Source organism: Pieris brassicae, chromosome 8, assembly GCF_905147105.1.
Source record: "Pieris brassicae chromosome 8, ilPieBrab1.1, whole genome shotgun sequence".
NCBI lineage: Eukaryota > Metazoa > Arthropoda > Insecta > Lepidoptera > Pieridae > Pieris > Pieris brassicae.
Window position 1 is genome coordinate 7,303,975 of NC_059672.1, and position 19,250 is coordinate 7,323,224.

The following is a 19,250-nucleotide window of genomic DNA, read 5'->3' on the forward strand; positions in this document are numbered from 1 at the left end:
CTAATTTATCTGATTCTTTTAAAATCCTATCTAATAATACGTCTTTTTCAATTGTATTGTGTGTGTGACAATAGTCTGGCGAGGATCAAGCTGGCGTTCAGTGATACGGTTCGGTAAGCTCTGCAGAGCTTTAGCGCGAAGCCTCGTTGTACTGAATTTAATTGCTTCCTGATTCCTCGCTTTGTAGTGGCTGGTGCCCATTGACATTAAGAACTCTATCGATCTTTGGGGTATTTCTGTAAAAATAATTAGTAACATAATTGATGTAATTGCTCCCCATCTAGCTATAATTTTCTACAATTGTATTGAAAGTAGCGAGTTTCCCGATCTATTGAAACGTATAGTAACGTAATTCCATTATTTAAAGCAGTTAGTATGTCCGACACCAGTAACTTTATACCAATATCTTTACTACTTGAAGTAAAATATTTGAAAAAAAATATATTAAATCAACTAGTAAGTCATTTTAACGTAAACAAATTATTACATAATCAGTTCGGTTTTACCAAGGATCTCTCGACAGCCGATGCCGGTGTTGAGTTATATAGATATATCGTTAAAGCTTGAGAAGAGTTGCTTGATGTTTGCTTCTGCGACATATCCAAAAGATTTGATTGTGTCCAACACGAGACCTTAATCGGGAAACTCTGCCACCAAGAATACCGCACTGAACCTTTTGACTTCTTATTTACACAGTAGAACTCAGGAGATTGAAGTGAATGGTAAGAGGTCCTTGGAATCACAATGGATTCAAAACTTCAGTGATGGATATTAACGGATTGGCGAAGAGACTTAGTTCTGCAGCTTACACGGTTAAAAAAATTAGCTCACTAACTGATGTCGATACAGCTAGGCTTGTTTATTTTAGTTACTTACACAGCTTAATGACTTATGGCTTATTATTATGGGGTCATGCAGCCGATCATTCATCTTGCAGAAGAAGGGAATCTCCGAGAGATAAATACAAGGAAATTAATATACTTACCTTTCCCTCGCAATATATTTATGAAAATATTATGTATGTATACAAAAATAGTGATGAGTTTACTAGAATAGAACATACGCACAATGTTAATACTCGGAACAAACTCAGACTGCAATTTCCCCATACAAGACTACCTAAGTTAGTAATTATTTTTTGGGAAAAGGGATACTCTTCTTTAATAAAATCCCAGAGGCTCTTTTATCTCTGGCTTTTAATAAATTTAAGAAATATATTAAAGAAAAGCTGTGTAAAAAGGCTTACTACAAAGTTATAGATTATCTAGTTGATAAAAGGGCCTGGGACTAGTGCTAGAAAGGCTATTTCTAATTAATTTGCGATATTTGTTTTAAAATAAGTGTTGTTTGAAGATTTGCTATTTTAAAAGAATACCGAGAGTTTTTTACACCGGCTTCACCGGCGAAGGCTTTGGCTCCATACTTACCGCCTGCGCCTCCCCCTTGGACTCAATTGCCTCTGCCCGCCTATGTGTAAGGTATACAAGGAGGTCACCAGCTGAACGACCACGACTAAAGCCATACTGAGAATTGCTAATCAGCTGGTGGCCCTCTAAATACCTCAAGAGTTAGCCGTTAATAATGGTTTCCATTTTTCTTAAGTCCAAAGAGTTTATGGATATTGGGCGATAGTTGGCTGGATCAGAACGATTGCCTTTATTAGGGATCGGTTGTATCGAAGCATTCTTCCAGCACTTCGAACATTGCTGAGCGAGTACATGCACCGGAAAACTTAGTCCAAGTACGCAGCACAATTGGGGGGATGCCATCAGGCCCGGATGTCCAAGGATGATAAATCCTCTTCCTTGGACATCCATAATGGACAGCGCATTGCGGGAATATAACTTCAGACATCGTAGTATCACACAGAAATAAAGTCGGTCGTTCCTTCCCTTGATTATCATTCATTTTGTAATAATAAACTAATACTTGACGTTTGTTTTAAAAAAATCGCTTAATTTTATGACAAATTTTTGTTGTAAAATACCTTTTACTAAAGAAAAATGTTGAGATCCAGACGCGATCGATAAATTATCTTAATAAGGTTTTGTTTATATCCACAAAATGGCGCTTAATTAACTGTAGTACGTTACGGAAACGAACAAATAAAACACTTAAATTGAATACAAAATAATCTTTATTAAAAAGTGCACGAATGAACTAAATCTACACACGAAATCTACCTACACACATAATAAAAGTGTTATTCATAGCCAAACCATTAAATATATTATAAAATAAATGCATCACATTAATATTAATACTGGTTATATTTTAAAACTAATACTGACTTGTGAAAATTTTAAACACCTATAGATATTTCCAAATTTGTAAGTAAAATAATTTAGTAAAATATATTTTTGTAGATCAAAAACATTCACTTTAAAAGTGGTTATTACATAGACCTCTTATAAAATAATAATACGAGTCTTACTCGAAACATAAATATTATATAAAAATAATCAGCCAACGCCGATAATTTATATTTTATAAAATATATCTTTGAACATAACAAAAACAATACGTAAAATCAAATAGTAAAAGTTTATAAGGAATGTATGTCAAAATGTGTTTATTTCGACTTAGTCGGCTTGCTTCAAGAAAATTTTAATTGACCTAAGACGAGAGACGAGCAAGTGTGTGACTTGTTTGTATATCCACGAGCATTATCACTGAGCTCAATTATTTAGTTCCATGCCTCAAATCTTATACACAAACATTAAAAGTTACTATTCGATTTTACGTTCAACACTACAGATAATTTACACATAAAATATGTATTGTGCATTAGTTGAAATATATAAGTCAACACTTAAAATATAACACTGAAAATATCTTTTGTGCTAAAGATTCGAAATGAGATTAAATAATTTTGGATATTCCGTTAGTAGATCTGTGAAAATTAGAAATAGAGTATAAAATTTAGTCTATGACATCTGCCATTTGACAATACATTCTGGTACTGTCAATGTCAACTAGGGATTACATGTAGATAGAAAAAATTTACTGGTCGCCATTTTCGTGTGCCAATTTTTGCTTCTTCAATGGCGGTGTTGAAGCGAACATCGCGCCAGACTTCAAATCGGACATCAAAAATGGTACCTAAAAGAGTTTTTATTATCAGATACATATAACCGAATATAATTGTTATTTAATAATATTAAATGGAGTTTAGATAATAAGACATGACAGATTCGATAATAATCACACACAAGCGACCCCGCCTTAAAACGAAAGCCTTTTCATATTTGGGTTATTATATAGCCATTCACAAATATCGAGACTTTCTATTCGAAAAAAATTGTCAGAACTGTTTCAGTGGATCCTTTAACTTCAAACACTTTTTTTATGTAATAGTAGATAAACGGGCAGGAGGCTCATCTGATGTTAAGTGATACCGCCGCCCATGGACACTCACATTGCCAAAAGGCTCACAAGCGCGTTGCCGGCCTTTCAAGAATTGGTACGCTCTTTTCTTGAAGGACCCTAAGTCGAATTGGTTCGGAAATACTTCAGTGGGCAGCCGGTTCCACATAGTGGTGGTGCGTGGCAAAACCTGCCTTGTGGAACGACGGACGTCGAAGTGATACGGATGGTATTTTAATACAAAAGCAAACGCGCTATAGCAAATATTTTCTTTTTAATTTTAACCTTTTTACTTTTTAATAAAGGTAAAATACCTTTATTAAAAAAAACTGAAATATTAAGCCTAAGTTAATGTCTTATAGCAATATATGAAATTTTATATTTAAGATATACATAATCTTTTCAGTCTGTTACTACATTACCTAGAAGAGATCGCTTCGAACCGAAGCAATAAATAATTAAAAACAGCTGGAACGAGTAAAAACTATTGAACATCTGCAATTTCATTCATCCAATTTAAGAATGAAGAATAACTTGGGAATATATTCTTCTAGAAGGTTCACCTATAATACCTTATGTTCCAACTGCATATGATGGACAGGTGGAAGTGCGAGGCAGGCCCTCATTATGTTATCGATACAGGCCCTCTGCTTGAACAGGGCGTTGACAACTGGTGTCCCCGGAGGAACTAAGGGCGCCTTTAGGAGATAGGCTAGAGGGGACAAAACCGCGTGCATTGGGGTCCATTCTGGAAATTATCAGAGCTGTTTCGTGAAATGCATCAATGGAATTGTAATATAAGTCTGGTAAAATTTCTTTATTAGAATTAGCTTAACAGAATATTGGTGAATTCCTTAGTTCAATCTATACCAAGCTATGTTTAGATTAACATTATCTTAATACATATGTTTTTTAAAAAGCTTAAAACTTCTAGGCTTCAGATTTATGTATCTTAAAAAAAATTACAACACTTTAACGGAACCGGAAACGCGATTATTGTAAGAAAATTGGAAGGATTCCTAAGTCCAGCACATCTGTGAAAATTACCTTGATTGACATTGGGTCTGAAAGACAGACGGGTGAATAACTCAGCCAGCACCACCAAATCCAGAATGAGTGGAACTGCTAGTAAGGAATCCTCACACGTGTTGTGGACCACGATGGTATTGGTTCCGTGGAGGAGGATTTCCGAAGTATATTCATCCATAGCTCGCTTGGAGTCACCTTTAATATATAAATAAACAGTGTTATTTAAAACACCAGGGCCTCAGATTTCTGTACCAGTTTCGTGGTTTGTTATATCTAAAAGGAAAGTAGATGATCAGCCTGCTGTGCCTGACCATGTCGATCGGTCTATGCTAGTTTCTTCACGGTGTTTTCTTTCACTGTAAGAACGTATATTAAATGGTTAAAAGTCTTTGGCCAGGTTCGAACCTAAGGGATGAGAAATACTCAAACCATTAGCCAGAACTGCTCAGTATTTTAAGTGGTAAAATTCCAGAATTTCGTGGATTGAATTTGATGAAACTTGCAGTTTGCAGTAGTTTCCGACAAAAATTATGAAATTCAGATCAAAATAATCTAGTTTTTCAGGTCGGGTAAGATATCTTTTGAAATAAAGAAATATCTCTTTTAGATAAAACTAAATATAACAATATAGACATAGTAGTGCCCAATATTAATTGTATATTACTTTATATATATACCATGTATACATATATATATGTGTGTTATATAATAGTTTCAAATAGTAAATGATATTGTCTATATAACTTTGAAAATATTGATATAATAATAATAACAAATAAAGTGTTGTTACATACACAATCAATATAATAATACAACAGGAGGAAAATAAAATAATTAAAGACCAAGGATGTAAATGGAAGATCTTACTGCTAAAAGCACTTTCTTCCCAATTAGTTGTTAATTAAAGCGTTGTTTTTAACTTACCAACATACGGCACGTATTTAATAACGACCACGTGATCTGGCTTCTCTCCTTCCGCGTACAAAATGCGATTCGATTCCACCATGTCATCCACAACGTTGCTCTTTGTTATCTATGGAAATGTTATTACCAAATTCAAACGTAAAACTAAATTCAAACTTGACTAGATTTAAAAAAAATCAATCAGATCTAGCGAATCAGACTAGCGAATATAGGACCTATAAGAATTGTTATATAAGTATTAAGTTCCGTCTGACAAGTGAGTGAACGAAACGTTTAACGAGTTTCCTAAACGTTCCTAGGCAGCAAGACTAACCTAACGTAAACATTTACAATAAAGAAAAATCGGAATTTCCAAGATCTCAGTTCTTCACGATGACACCGAAATAACAATAACAAATGAAAGAATCATGGCGGAGTCTTGTTTTACATTCTTAATCAACACGCTGGCTTTCGGTCAGACAGATAGTTAAACGTTTTCGACGCTGCTTTGTTTAAATCAAAATGCTTGATTTAATATCGATATTTAATTAACTGTCTAGAGACACATATGTTTCAATCAATATAGTATGATAACTTTACTGCCCTAAGTATTTCTTAACTAATTTCTTTTTATTTATTTTCATTAGTTCCTATTTTGACAGTAACTTAATACAATATAAAACTATTAATATTAAAACTCTTCTATCTAATCTAAAAATTCTCTATAGAGAAGTAAAAACTTGAAACCTAAACTTTTATAACTATTTTTATATTATTAATAGATATTTATTTAGGGTTTGCAAGACAGTCGTAAATGGTGCTTCACTGAGTAAATTTGTACGCGACCGAGGCACTGCAAGCAATTGCGAACACGCCAAGTGTGGTTATTTGGCACACGCAGCCCCAGTCTCTCCAACATTTGCGCATTATACATTTTACCTCTAAAGATCTTAAAAATGTATAATGTGATACTAAGGAGGCCTCCTTACAACTAACTTGTTGTATTTGTTGTACCAATCTAATTATTAAGTACTTGCTTATATGTAAAGATCTCTTTATTGGCGTAAAAAGTTGTTTATATTTAGTACATAATTTAGTTATAAGCTGTTTTTATTATTAATTAATATTTTATTTATATTATAATAATATACATGAAAAGTACTAAATTTGTAATGTGTGTTTTTTTACAAAAAAAAATTAAATAAATAAATTACCTCTTTGGATCGGAACTGTTTGGGAGCTGAGAGATTCTTTCCATCGTTGTTACCGAGGTGATTGTAGCTCACGATAGATACTGGTTTTAAACCTGTGGAAAATACATTTATAACAGTCCTTCCATTCCATATTTTGTATAAAACACATTATCAGGATTTAACCATATTTTTTACCTTGTACTAATTGACGTTTTTCTTAAACTATAAATTGAAGCTATTAAAACTATATTTCTTAGATTATTTATAGATTTTATCCGATTTGATTCCGATGAAAAACTATTCTCAATTTTTTATGCATTCTTTCCTATATATTCTCTCTCTTGAATTTTGCTATGTTGAAAAGCTGTAATCGGACATATTTTAAGGACCAAAACAAAGCCCCCGTACGACGCAAGAACGAGCGGAGCTAACACAACCTTCTAGAAACAACAGGTGGTTTGAGTGGGTATGGCTCTGGGTCTCTGAATAGCAGAGATTCTGGATCGAGTCCCACATACCCCTTACGTTCGGTGGTGTTAGATAAGCATTGCATTTTCACTTCGGATATCGAAACAATAGTCTCGACTTACCAGCAGACACAAGAAAATCGACAAGCACAGATTTAAGTTTCGTCTGTCCGGACTTAAAATCATCGCCAGCAACAAAAACACCACGTTTTTCCGCCCTTTCTACCACACCAGCGATTAATGTGTTCTGTGGTGATCCGTTGATGTAGCAACACTGAAATTATATAAAGGAATTATAATATAGCTTCAATCCGTTTAAAAAGTGTTTTCTTAATGTGTAAAAGCTATGTTAACAAAAGACAATACTAGCAAAAACTATATTTACATAGCAGGAGGATGTTAAGTGATACCGCCACCCATGGACACTCAATGCTAGAGGGCTCGCGAATTCGTTGTCGGCCTTTATAATTTTAATTTACTATTTTTTAACCGACTTCAATAACCTGAAGGTGTCTCCTTATAGGCTAAAAGAGCGCTGACGTGTAATCTATGTTCGTATATGAATCCATAATAATCAACGGTCAGGCACAGAATGGCTGATTAGATGTCTGTCTACATTCCACATTTCTATGACGCAGTAACTTGGTCATGTGAAGGCGAAGGAAATATTCTCATCCTAGCTCGTTTATCAGAATGCTCAATCTGGATATCGTTCGAGTTTATTATTCTTTATATAATAATATGGTGTGGTGTATGTGAATAAATAGAGAATTATTTAAATATATATGCATATACAAAAACCTCTGTAATTAATAATTTTACTTACGTCTTCATCAATAGCGGCCATCGCAAATATTGTAGAAGGCGAGATCTCAGAATCATTCGCACGGAGCGCCTTCTCCACATTCTCATCTGTATCGTGGACACCTTGCCGCACTTCGCAGAACCTATAATTTACTGTCTTGTAATACATTGATTTAGACAATACAAATTACACGAATTTGTCTTAAGGCGCTTCATGTAAATAAAATACGAGTTTATACATGTATTACAATTTTTTTTAATTTGAGAGCTCTTTAAAGTAATACCTGTGACCGAGTTCCTAGCCCTTCCATACTAAACACTACAAATTGTACTCACGAAAGTTATATATACAAATAAAAACCTGGCCCCTTTCCAGGAACTATAATTTAGTGTCATAATACATGGAATAAGACCAATACAAATAATTATACGAATTTATCTTAAGACGTTTAATTTAATATAAAATAACAATACGTATTAAATGAATATTATTTTTTATTATTTGGGTATTCCTTTAAGTAATATCTGTATCAGGGTCCCCAGTCTCCTCAGTCTTAGTCCGAGTCTTCAATAGCAAACAAAACACTACAAATACACACTACTCACAAAATACACCAATAAAAACCTAGTCTATAATTTACTGTCTTACAATACATTGTATAAGATAAAACAATTTTTACGAATTTAAAAAGTTTAATAAAAATAAATTGAAAATGGGTTAGTGCTTCATACCAGTATTTTTGTAGTAATATTATAATATTTTTATCGCCTATGATTTTTGAAGTACAAGAAAATCCTAAAGACGACCCAAAATTTTAAGAATACCTTTCAGTATTAGCTGTCCAGAGTACAATGACCTTGTCCAACTTGTTCTTGTCGCGGAAGTTCTTGATATCTGCACGAACCTGTAGGTACTGTTCGTAGCGCGTACCACGAATGAGGTTCGTTGCTCGGTCTGCCTGTAAAAAAAAAACTATTAAAACACTGTCCAAACCGAGAAGTGCCCAACTGGGGTCGTTGATCAATTCACCGCATTGACGGAGTTTTCTTTCTATGTCCGCACTTAACTGGCCCAAATATGAGGAAATAAGCATTCCTTTGACCTAAAAATCAAAGCCTCAGCTGCCTACTTGTCTAATAAAAGGTAAATTGTCTTGTAATAAAACAGATATTTTTATAATAAGTTTTAGCGCCACTGGTTTGAAATAAAACAATGCGTTTTCTGACACCAGTGAAGAGATTTTCAACCGGTACAAGTGAGCTTTGGATGTCTCCAGTCCAAAGCTCATCTATACCACTAGTGGATTTATTACGAGTTACCCAATAGAAAGGACCACCAGGCAAGAGGCGAAAGACGAGACACTTAGACCGCTGGGAAGATGATCTGAAAAGATCAGCTGGCATAAACTGGCACTCATAGCACAAGACCGACAAAAAACGGCCATATTTGGAGGAGGCAAAACCGGGGTTCCTGATAATTCTTAAATAATATATATATATAACTAACATATTTTAAGCTAACCTACAAAAAAAAATCAATATTTTTGGTTATTGTAATATAGTAACTACCAACTATTGTAAAACAGGAAATAAAAAGGCTTATTGTTATTTATTATTATTATTACTGTTAAGAAATTTAAAATATCGACAGCGAAGTGTACGAAGCGTCAAAGAAGACTTATCACCTACTGGCCTAATAAAACTAATTAATATGCCCGGATTAATAATTATCGGATTAAACTTGTAAGAAGCCCTCGAACAAAGTATATAAGTAACACATTTCTAAAACACAGATTTCGTTTTTTTTTATTTATTTCGTGTCTACAGGAGTTTGGCGAAATGTTTCTTCAAGCTACTTTTAATATCTAACAAGTTAATAAAGCTATTTTAAATTTATAAAATTGTTTTTTTTGCATCCTCGACGTTCTAAGCAGCGTTGTTAGACGTGCCCATTTTGTGCGAGACGTCCCGATTTTTGAATGAAAATTCGGTGCAGATTTATTCCCGATTTTTGCACAGAAATGATACCAGCTCTTTCAACAGTTTCCGAAAAAAGATACCAGAAATGTGTTTGAACTAGTATTTTCATAAGTATCCCAACATCAAACTGCTTTTCTGAACAAAACTTATCCTAGATGAATTTGAAATGGGCGGATGCCAGAAATAAATTCTCCGTAAATTCATCTTTATTAAAGGGAAAATTCCTTTTTCCTTTTAATAAAGATTAAGATTAAGCTTAAAAGTTTTATCTTCACAGAATTATCATAATAAGTAAATCTTATAAATGAAATCATTCTCTCATAGTAAATTGCAATTTGTAATACTCATTCTTCAGAATATTGAATTTTTTCTAATTAATAGTCTTTCGATGTTATTTTTTTATTAAGAAGACAAGTAAGACTCAACTATTTAACGATATCCCATTTTAAATATCATATTTTTATTAAAATACATCTTCTATGGCCATTTTCTCTATCTATTGTCACGTAAATGTAATTAGAACTTAAATGAAAAGATAAATATTGAACTTCTGATTATATACGTTTTTTTACTATGTCCCGCTTTCTACTAAAGACTCGCTCTAAGCTTCAAATTCCCGTCTAAAACAATCTGGCAAAGCTGTTCTAACACATAACAATTAGCTCTATTTTCGGGCAACACAAATGATTAACAATAGCATACAATAATACCTAAATATTATATGCCAGGACACTCAAGAACGCAAAACAACAGTATTTTATATGAAACTAGCATGTATTTAAAGTCGCTCGAAGATACGATCTTTGCTAATGTAAACTAACCATTTGTTGTATGGATTAATTAATAAAGCTTTGATAATAATAATAATACATTTTATATGCACTGTCTGTCGTTTTGATATTACACATGACAAAGAAAATCTTACCCAGCAACAATTACAATAAATTTACATTTTAAAACATACACGTGTATAATTTAAATTTTAAACATCCACCATACATAATAGATTATGGAAAATCGTAGTTAAGATGTATTCATTATGTACACGTGCTAAACCCCTATTTATACCAACTGATTAACAGCGGACGTGACGGATATAATAGTATAAAAAAACTGTTTTCACATCGCAGTTTTTTTTAACTAAGATGGACATACATTTTTTTGTTGAACAAGAGCTCCTTCGTATGTTGATTGAAGAATTTGCACAGACGTTCCACTACCCCATATATTTATTTATTTCGTAATACAGCTAACATAAACAATATATAGAAAAAAAACAAAACAACATGAAATACATAATTTATATAAAACTGTTCAAACATTTACGAAAAGAAAAAAATATATAAGTATACGTAACACCTAATTTGGCTGTGCTGTGTGATGGCGTGAAAGTGAGGGTGATTGTCGCAGGTGATGCAGGTGATTTAGCGCTATGGATATTCTTAATACTTTTTTTAGGCATATTCCGCGATAGCTTAAACAAGTCAAGGCAAATAGTGGTCCTTGTAAGCATATAAATGAATTTTATTCATTTATTTCTCTATGTAATAAAAGACAAATAAAAATAACAAAAAGGTTTATTTAAAACTTTTTACTGCATTCTAGGCTATTTCTCGTTTCTTAAAACACCTAAAACCATATGATATTCAAACGTTAATATATTCCACGAAAGATGTAAAAATTATAGAAACCATAGATAGACAAACATTGTTAAGCGGATATGGAATTTTCCAAACAGCGGCATCCGGTGAAGTGTCAAATGTCAGATTAAGCTGACATCGATAGTTGTTTTAAAAACATCTGTAACAAGACACCTCTATTTCATAGAATTGCTTTCTTTGCAATAACCTCGATATTTCTTTTTTCTGAACGAGCATAAATTAACGATGTACAAACGCAACATTAACTCTAATATTATAAAGAAAATGCTTATTACCAAATATTCCTTTACCTTTAAAAGGCTTATCCCTGAGTAATTGGTATTATGAATTAAAAGCTGCTGATTTTTAAAATCTTTCATGTTCTAAATGGGGGTGACATCTAAACCATTTAGGTGAAATAAATCACTGGCGCTACAACCTATTTAGGTCTGTGCCTCAGATTTCTGAATCTGCTCTCATGATCATTTGTCAAGTAGGTGATCAGTATCCTCTGCCTGACACATACGCCGTCGTGCAGGTCTAAGGCAAGCCGGTTTCCTCGCGATGTTTTCCTTCACCGTTCGAGCGAATGTTACATGCGCACATAGAAAAGTCCATTGGTGCAGCCGGGAATCGAACCTCCGACCTCAGGGATGAGTTGCGGAGAAATTCTGCATCTCATCGATTGACACATTGTTTTAAAGAGCATTTTTATTCTCACCAACCTAAAACTAATTAACTAAACTAATCGACTCCAAGAACGTCTCCCATCTACTCCAATACGCAAACCACTGAACCGGGGAACCAATAGCTATAAAAATAATGATAAAAAACATTTTTTTTTTTATTACTAAACAGCAAGTTACCTACTTCGTGTCAATTTTTATTAATTGCGTTGCAGATACCGCTATAATGATGAATAAAACCCGTAAATATACGCGACTTTCGATTTTACTCGCAGAAATATCTATACAATATGAACGGCCTCCTAGCGTGACGGGTTCAGGGAAATAGGCCAAGGGCAACTCTGACCTCGCACAACAAATCGGCTAAAAATAACTAATCGATAACCGATAACCAGCTGTCAAAGCAACAGTTTGTTATAGGGAACGCTATTGGCCTACAAAAGGTTCCTCGTACTATACTTTTTAACGTAAGATTCCCTTAAGCCTACACAAGTGAATACTGTTTTGCCGAGACTCTGCGAGTTGAACGCCGTTTAATCACTAAGCTACTAAAAATATTTCGACAAATTTAACGTTTATTTAACGGATTTTCAGATCCTTCTGGCAACGTGAGTGTGCATGTATCATTTAACATCAGGTGAGCCTCCTTCCTATCGGGTGAAAATACGTTTTTGACGTATGTCAAAACCGATTTTACTCTAAAAGCACTGCAAAATAATTATTGCTACAACTATTATTCTCCATATTAAATATACGATCTCATTGTTTGGAAGGTATAAATTCAAAATTTAATTTTAAATTAATTCATATGAATTACGAAATACCATTGACTATTAATTGATTAAAAATGTCAGATTTTATCATATAATAATAATAAAGTTGGGATTTTGCCATTTCTATGTTTTATCTACTCGATTTGTACCAGGAACACATAAAGTATGTGGACGTATTGTACACGTGCAAACTATTAAGATGTATTACGCGTCTCTGAATAGAATATTTAGTAAACACTAAACATTGAAATCCAATTACAGTTTTCAGGTTCAAATAGTAAAACTAATAATAAAGTGAACATAACTTATGTTTAAAGAACTTTATTAAATTAAATTTCAGTCTAGTAGATTCATGACATGTAGTTTTAATTCCCTTTTGAATTTGTTTCTTATTCAAACGCACTCTAAACTTTTTAAGAGCAGTGTTAGTATAGTACAATAGCTCAATATTTATTTAATGTTTAGCTTTTAGCTCTGTCATCTAGCTTTATCATAAACTATGCTTTGAAAATGGAAGAATGTACAGAATAGTTATACAACGTATGTAAATCTATCTTTAAAATAAATAAATCTTTAGCGCATGCACTCCTGTATCGATTGCGAACCCACGCAATATTACTCTAAAAGCTTTTATCATGAAACTCAATATATCAACTATAGTTAAGTATAATAGGTTGGGGAAAAATAGGTGGGGGGTTGGTTTCTTCGCGTTTTTAAGAAGATTGATAATGTTTTTAATATAGTTTATTTAAATTTAACTAAAGTATATAGGTACCATTTTGTTCGATAACTTTTTGCCATCTTGTAGGTAGGGGGCACGATCCAATTGCTATAGAAATTTTCGGGGCTTCTGATCAAAATACCGCGACAATTGATTTTGGAAGTTCTCTCATAATGTTAACCTATTACCTAAAGAATTATGAAGAAACTGAAACAGGTGGAAATCTGAAGGTGCAAGGTCAGGACTATACGTATTGGGTTTTTTTCAGTGAGCTCGTGAGGTACCCAAATATCCAGCTTTTTTTCAAATTCGCCAAAACTGTTTTATGGTCAATTCCCAGTTCTTCAGCTACGTCGTAACTACTGATATGCCGATCTTGCTCCACTGTTTCAAAAATGGCACACGTTTTATCCGTAATAGGGCGGGACGACCAGAGCGACGTGCATATTTGACATCAAAATTTTCGAATTGAAAACGCTTAAACCACATTTGTGCTACTCTATCGCAATTTTTTTTAGAGGCTTGCGTTACATTTTTACCTGTTTTGTAGTATAATTTTAAAATGTATCGAATTTCTTCATTAGATTCACTCATCATGACAGTACGAAAAGTAAATAAAAATCACACATTTTCCTAATTTGAATTTGGAATTATGTTCTTTGAAATTTAATATAATATACCGAAACCAGCCAGATGCAAATAGAATCGAAGAGATTTTATTACAAGTTCATATTTTTCCCCGACCTTATATGAAAGGGCAATGAAGACACCGGGTGACGCAAATTTAATTTAATTACAAGTATTTTTGGAACGGTTAAATTGTCTATACGATGATGGTTCTAGAACGTATGTGTACGTTTATGCGTACACTGAAGGATATTTTTTTTTCAAATAAACTCTTTTGCAAAAAAACCTTAACTTATAATATTTCGGAAGAGTGACTGCATCTAGCACAGGACAAGACAAGCATCACGAGACTGACGGCCAGGCTCCAGTATGGAAGAAGCACCAAAAGGATATAATTTTAATATAAAGACGACATCGCGTGAAACAATACTTAATAATATAATATGACCTATTTATTCCCTAAATGCGCACTTTTCATCTATTTCTTTTAGTTTCAATTTGTTTATTTTTTTTTTGTTCCTGTTTATTTTTGTGTCAACAACTATGTGTAATATGTATTTTTGCACTTCTTGCCTACGTTATTCAATTTAAAACATTTTTTTTCTCTCCTCATAGTGGTTGCCTGGAAGAGATACCTCGAAAGCGATAATGCCACCCTCATTTTTATTTAATTATGTATACTTTTTATATTATGTGCAACGAAGTGTTAATAAATGAATACATTTTGAAACGCGACTATTATAGTTTCGCCGTAAATTCTGACATAATTCTTCCATCAAATTTCAGTAATATAGAGTTATGAAACAAAACTTTTTTTTATTGAATTTACTTATTACGAATAGGAAATGATTTCTATTGTATGTATAAGACATTAGTAATAGTACTAGAACAGGTATTGTCGTAAAATGTATTCAAATTACATTTTAACTAACTTATGGTTCCTTTGTTAGTTCTCAGGATTTTAACGAAATTTGTGAAATTATTTCTGACATAGTCATGTCTTGGGGAAATCCCCTGTGAGACCCTACTTCAAGTTTAGTAAGTTCAGTTTATCATACCTGATTAGCAGCAATAAAGTCTGGATCATAAATGGCTGGTCTAGGCTTCATAGCTGACATCTCTTTCTTCAGCTTCTGCTGAAGTTCATAGTCGATAACTTTCGCCCGTACCATTGATTCAGCAAGGTTCAAAGGACTTATGTCCCATCCATCGATAACTATAAATGGAATAGCGTATGAAAAAAACAGAAACGAATATATAGTTGGGGGGATTGATTAATGAAATCACATTTGCCTTTCAACCTCTAACACAACTTTTCTAACTTTGATTTAAATTAGACTGATCACCCGGTTACCTAAGAAACCTATTCACACAACGGTGTCTATTAAAGGGACTATACATGGACACACATTTGCTGAGTTTCATCATCGGACGTCGAGGCAGAATACAAAATTCGTTTTTCAAGGCAATTTTTGCCGCGCACCACCGCTATGTGGAACCCACTGAAGTATTTCCGAACGAATTCGACTTAGGGTCCTTCAAGAAAAGAGCGTACAAATTCTTATAAGGCCGGCAACGCACTCGCGAGCCCTCTGGCATTGATAGTGTCCATGGGCGGCGGTATCACTTAACATCAGGTGAGCATCCTGCCCCTATTTTATAAAAAAAAATGCACATTGATAAACTTTTTAGTCTATCTAAAAATACTATAACATAAACATACTACTTGATTTCTGTGAGAAAATTAAGACATATGTGTCTCATTTTTTTATGTATCCATTAGCATGGTAACATGGCATTATATTATAAAATGTTTTCATGATTAATTTGAAATTTAGTATCCATGAATAATTAGACAATAAGTTAAACTTATTTATAGTGTTTATTTTGGCTGATTAGTATCCAAGTTTTCTATTTGCAGTAAAATATGTACTGATATGGCCACTCTATAATTTTCAGCAATCACATCTTTTATGAATTGAAAAAATGTGTGTGAATTGGCTTTATAACACCTGAGTTAATAATGACCTTTTAAGTTCTGGGCCTCAGATTCCTGTAATTTTGTGATCATTTGTTTTTTCTAATAAGCAAGTCGGCAATCAGCCTTCTGTGCCTGAGACAGACACACATGATATCTATTAATGCACAGCCAGGATTGAACCTAAAGACTTAGGGACTCAAACCTCAGGGTAAAATGCAATTTAAGATATTGGTATACTATTATTCTTACCTAGATCATCTGGATGTACCATAGGCAACAATTGGGACATTTTGACAAATACATCATTCCCTTTTTCATCTAGTCCTAGACGAACTGTTGATGCTTGTGTGATTGATCCAAGCCTGAGTAAATTATGAATGGTTAAAAATTATTAAATTGATAGAACAATTCACTATAAATTATTATACTTTGTAATTTAAGTGGAAAATTCAAAATAGTTTGATTATTTAATATTTTGTGTGTGACTTACCAGTTAGAATCTAGTTTTCCATTTCTTGTATTCCATGACAGTTGTTGTTTGTTGGCCAATACTGCTGCTGTGAAGGTGGATCCATTATTTCCACCCCAGCCTACCAACATGACACCAACCCTGCCAATCTTCCTCTCGGTTTTAATTTGAAGTGATGTCCGGTATGGTTTTGCCTAAAGTAAAATAGTAAATTCTGTTAAGGTTTCGTAGTATTATATACGTACTTTATTTACATAGTATAAGTTGTCCATTTTTACACGCTTGAATATGAAAGTTCGAAAATATTCGAGGGAGTAATTGAGGGTGCGCCGACAACGGGTAATACAGCGATAAAGCCGCCGGTGTATGCTATATTTGTTGTTAAAAACATATTTAATAATCTTACCACTAGCTCATTTTTATTTCTAGTTACAAGAGTATCCTCGTATTCATAGTCTGAATAGATAAAATCGTCAGTATATTTAATATTTGGTGAGGAAACAATCAAATTAGAGGTTGTATCCATCATTTTAATTCGCAGAAAACTAAATAAACTGAATTTGAGCGAACAATTTATATGTAAAATTAATAATATATTTTTACACGAATCTTAACAAGCAATTAGAGAGCCTTGTTTCTGTTAAATAACTTGAGTTATCAACCAAAACCTTTGCTAGGTACAAGGTATTAACTTAAGTGGACTGTGGAAATACGTGTATACCTAACACAAGCCCACATATGACTATTGACAAATTTGTTTGAAGAATAGTTTTAAGACTTCCACTTGAAAGTGACAGTCCGAATCAAATTTGATAATGACATATCAAAAGTAGAAATGTCAGATAGATTCGCATTCTGTATTGGGAAAACGCTTTCGTTACCATTATTTATAAATGATACACAAATAAATCAATTATTTTTAACTTGTACTTCATAAGATTTTCTAGATTCCATGGTGATTAGTGCAAAATAGTAGACAAAAAAAAAACAGTTTATGGTATTTATTTATTTACTCAAAAAATACTTTATCAACTTTACTGACATATTTAAGATTTTTCCAAAATTTTAATAACATAATAATGTTCATAACATAAACAGTCAGTCATCCCTTTACTCTGTTTAGTAGAGGCTCTCTACGTGAATAAAGATCATAGATATTAAATTTATATATAATCTGTAGTAATTTTAAAGCTCTAGAGTCTAAACTAAAATCGGTTCGATACTGAAGCTTATAGGATAAGTAGTCTGTGAATGGCGCAAAGTTGAAATTTTGAAATCGAATATGTTGACGTCAAAGTCAAAACGACCAAAGAAAATTAACGTTATAAACTTAAAATGATTATTGTCAGGGATCTAAGAACAAACTTTCCTCAGTTTGCCAAAGGATGATACTTATTTAATTATTAGTTCAGTAGCAAACGACAAGTATCATAACATAAAAACATAAAATAAATCTTAAATCTCCTTGCGTAAAAATATGAATATGGTATATTATATTTATAGAATATGTTCATTGTATTACTGATGAGTAGTAGTATTATCCATCGACATTTATATAGTTATATACTAGTTTATATGGTCCCTGTTAAATATAAACCTAAGTCTTCTTTGTCCCCTTAAAACAATACAATAATGTATTTTTGAATCGAAATATTCTTAATTTGTATATTTAAGAATATTTTCATAACTTCATTAAAATATTTGAACTGTATACAGTTGCTCTTTTTATACATGTAATCGTATAAAATAGTTCTAGTCTAAAAAAGAAAGGTTATGTAACTAGATATACAGACAAAGTAAACCGTATATATCGGATAATGAAGAAATATTATTCATGCAACCGCTCATGCGCCCTTCTCTCCACGTCTATAATATCAAATATGTATTATAAAATATTGTGAAGCTAACACAATATTACGTAGTTCATACTTCATAGCTAGTAGCTACATCACCAGTGCACCCATACATTGTAATGGTTTCATTAATGTTATAACCATATTCGTATAGTTACATTTCTGGTTTCACCCTCTCCCCGCGCCATGCACCATAATATTAAATGTAATATTGTTATACGTTGTTTTGTTTGTAGAGATGCATTCTGCAGCAGGTACTTAAATGAAAGGATGGAATCTAATAAAAAGAAGACGGTTTGGATCCATCTATTACAACTATTGCCTATGTGTGGGTAAAATTTTATGCATGTTGTGAGGAGAGATTCAAGTACTTTTTACACACATACTTCCCACCCGACAATTTTATTATTAGGAAGAGGCCCATGTTGGGTTGAAATAAAATAATTTAACCTTCACAATTATCGATCTATATTTTATAAAATTAATATTTTTATTTATTAAATAATTAATTATAATAAAAAAAATTATGTAGCTTTATAGAATGGTTTCTTAAATCACAATTAACATTTTTTTTGACAAGTGTTAGGTACATGTAAAGTAATAAGTAATATTAAAAAAGTATTTAAATTTCAAAGACGTTAATAATTTGTAACGTTATCTGCAACAAAAATGAAAAAAATTAGTATGTACTTCGCGTTATTAATGTATACGTGCAGCAGTGTACATTTATATAGTTGTATATATTTAATTACGGTATA

At 32.8% G+C, this 19,250-nt stretch overlaps 1 protein-coding gene across 1 annotated transcript; it reads right to left on the reverse strand.

Annotated features, from left to right (window-relative positions):
• Positions 1-2,179: 2,179 nt before the first annotated feature.
• On the reverse strand, positions 2,180-17,374 carry LOC123713168 (inositol-3-phosphate synthase). Its single transcript, XM_045666712.1, has 12 exons — positions 17,046-17,374; positions 16,661-16,833; positions 16,420-16,532; positions 15,248-15,405; positions 8,588-8,721; positions 7,785-7,905; positions 7,082-7,232; positions 6,513-6,604; positions 5,320-5,428; positions 4,414-4,590; positions 3,939-4,114; positions 2,180-3,102 (listed from the first exon to the last, which is right to left on the reverse strand). Exons 1-12 carry the CDS (start codon positions 17,166-17,168, stop codon positions 3,004-3,006), a joined length of 1,626 nt encoding a protein of 541 aa, XP_045522668.1. The 5' UTR covers positions 17,169-17,374; the 3' UTR covers positions 2,180-3,003.
• Positions 17,375-19,250: the final 1,876 nt, after the last annotated feature.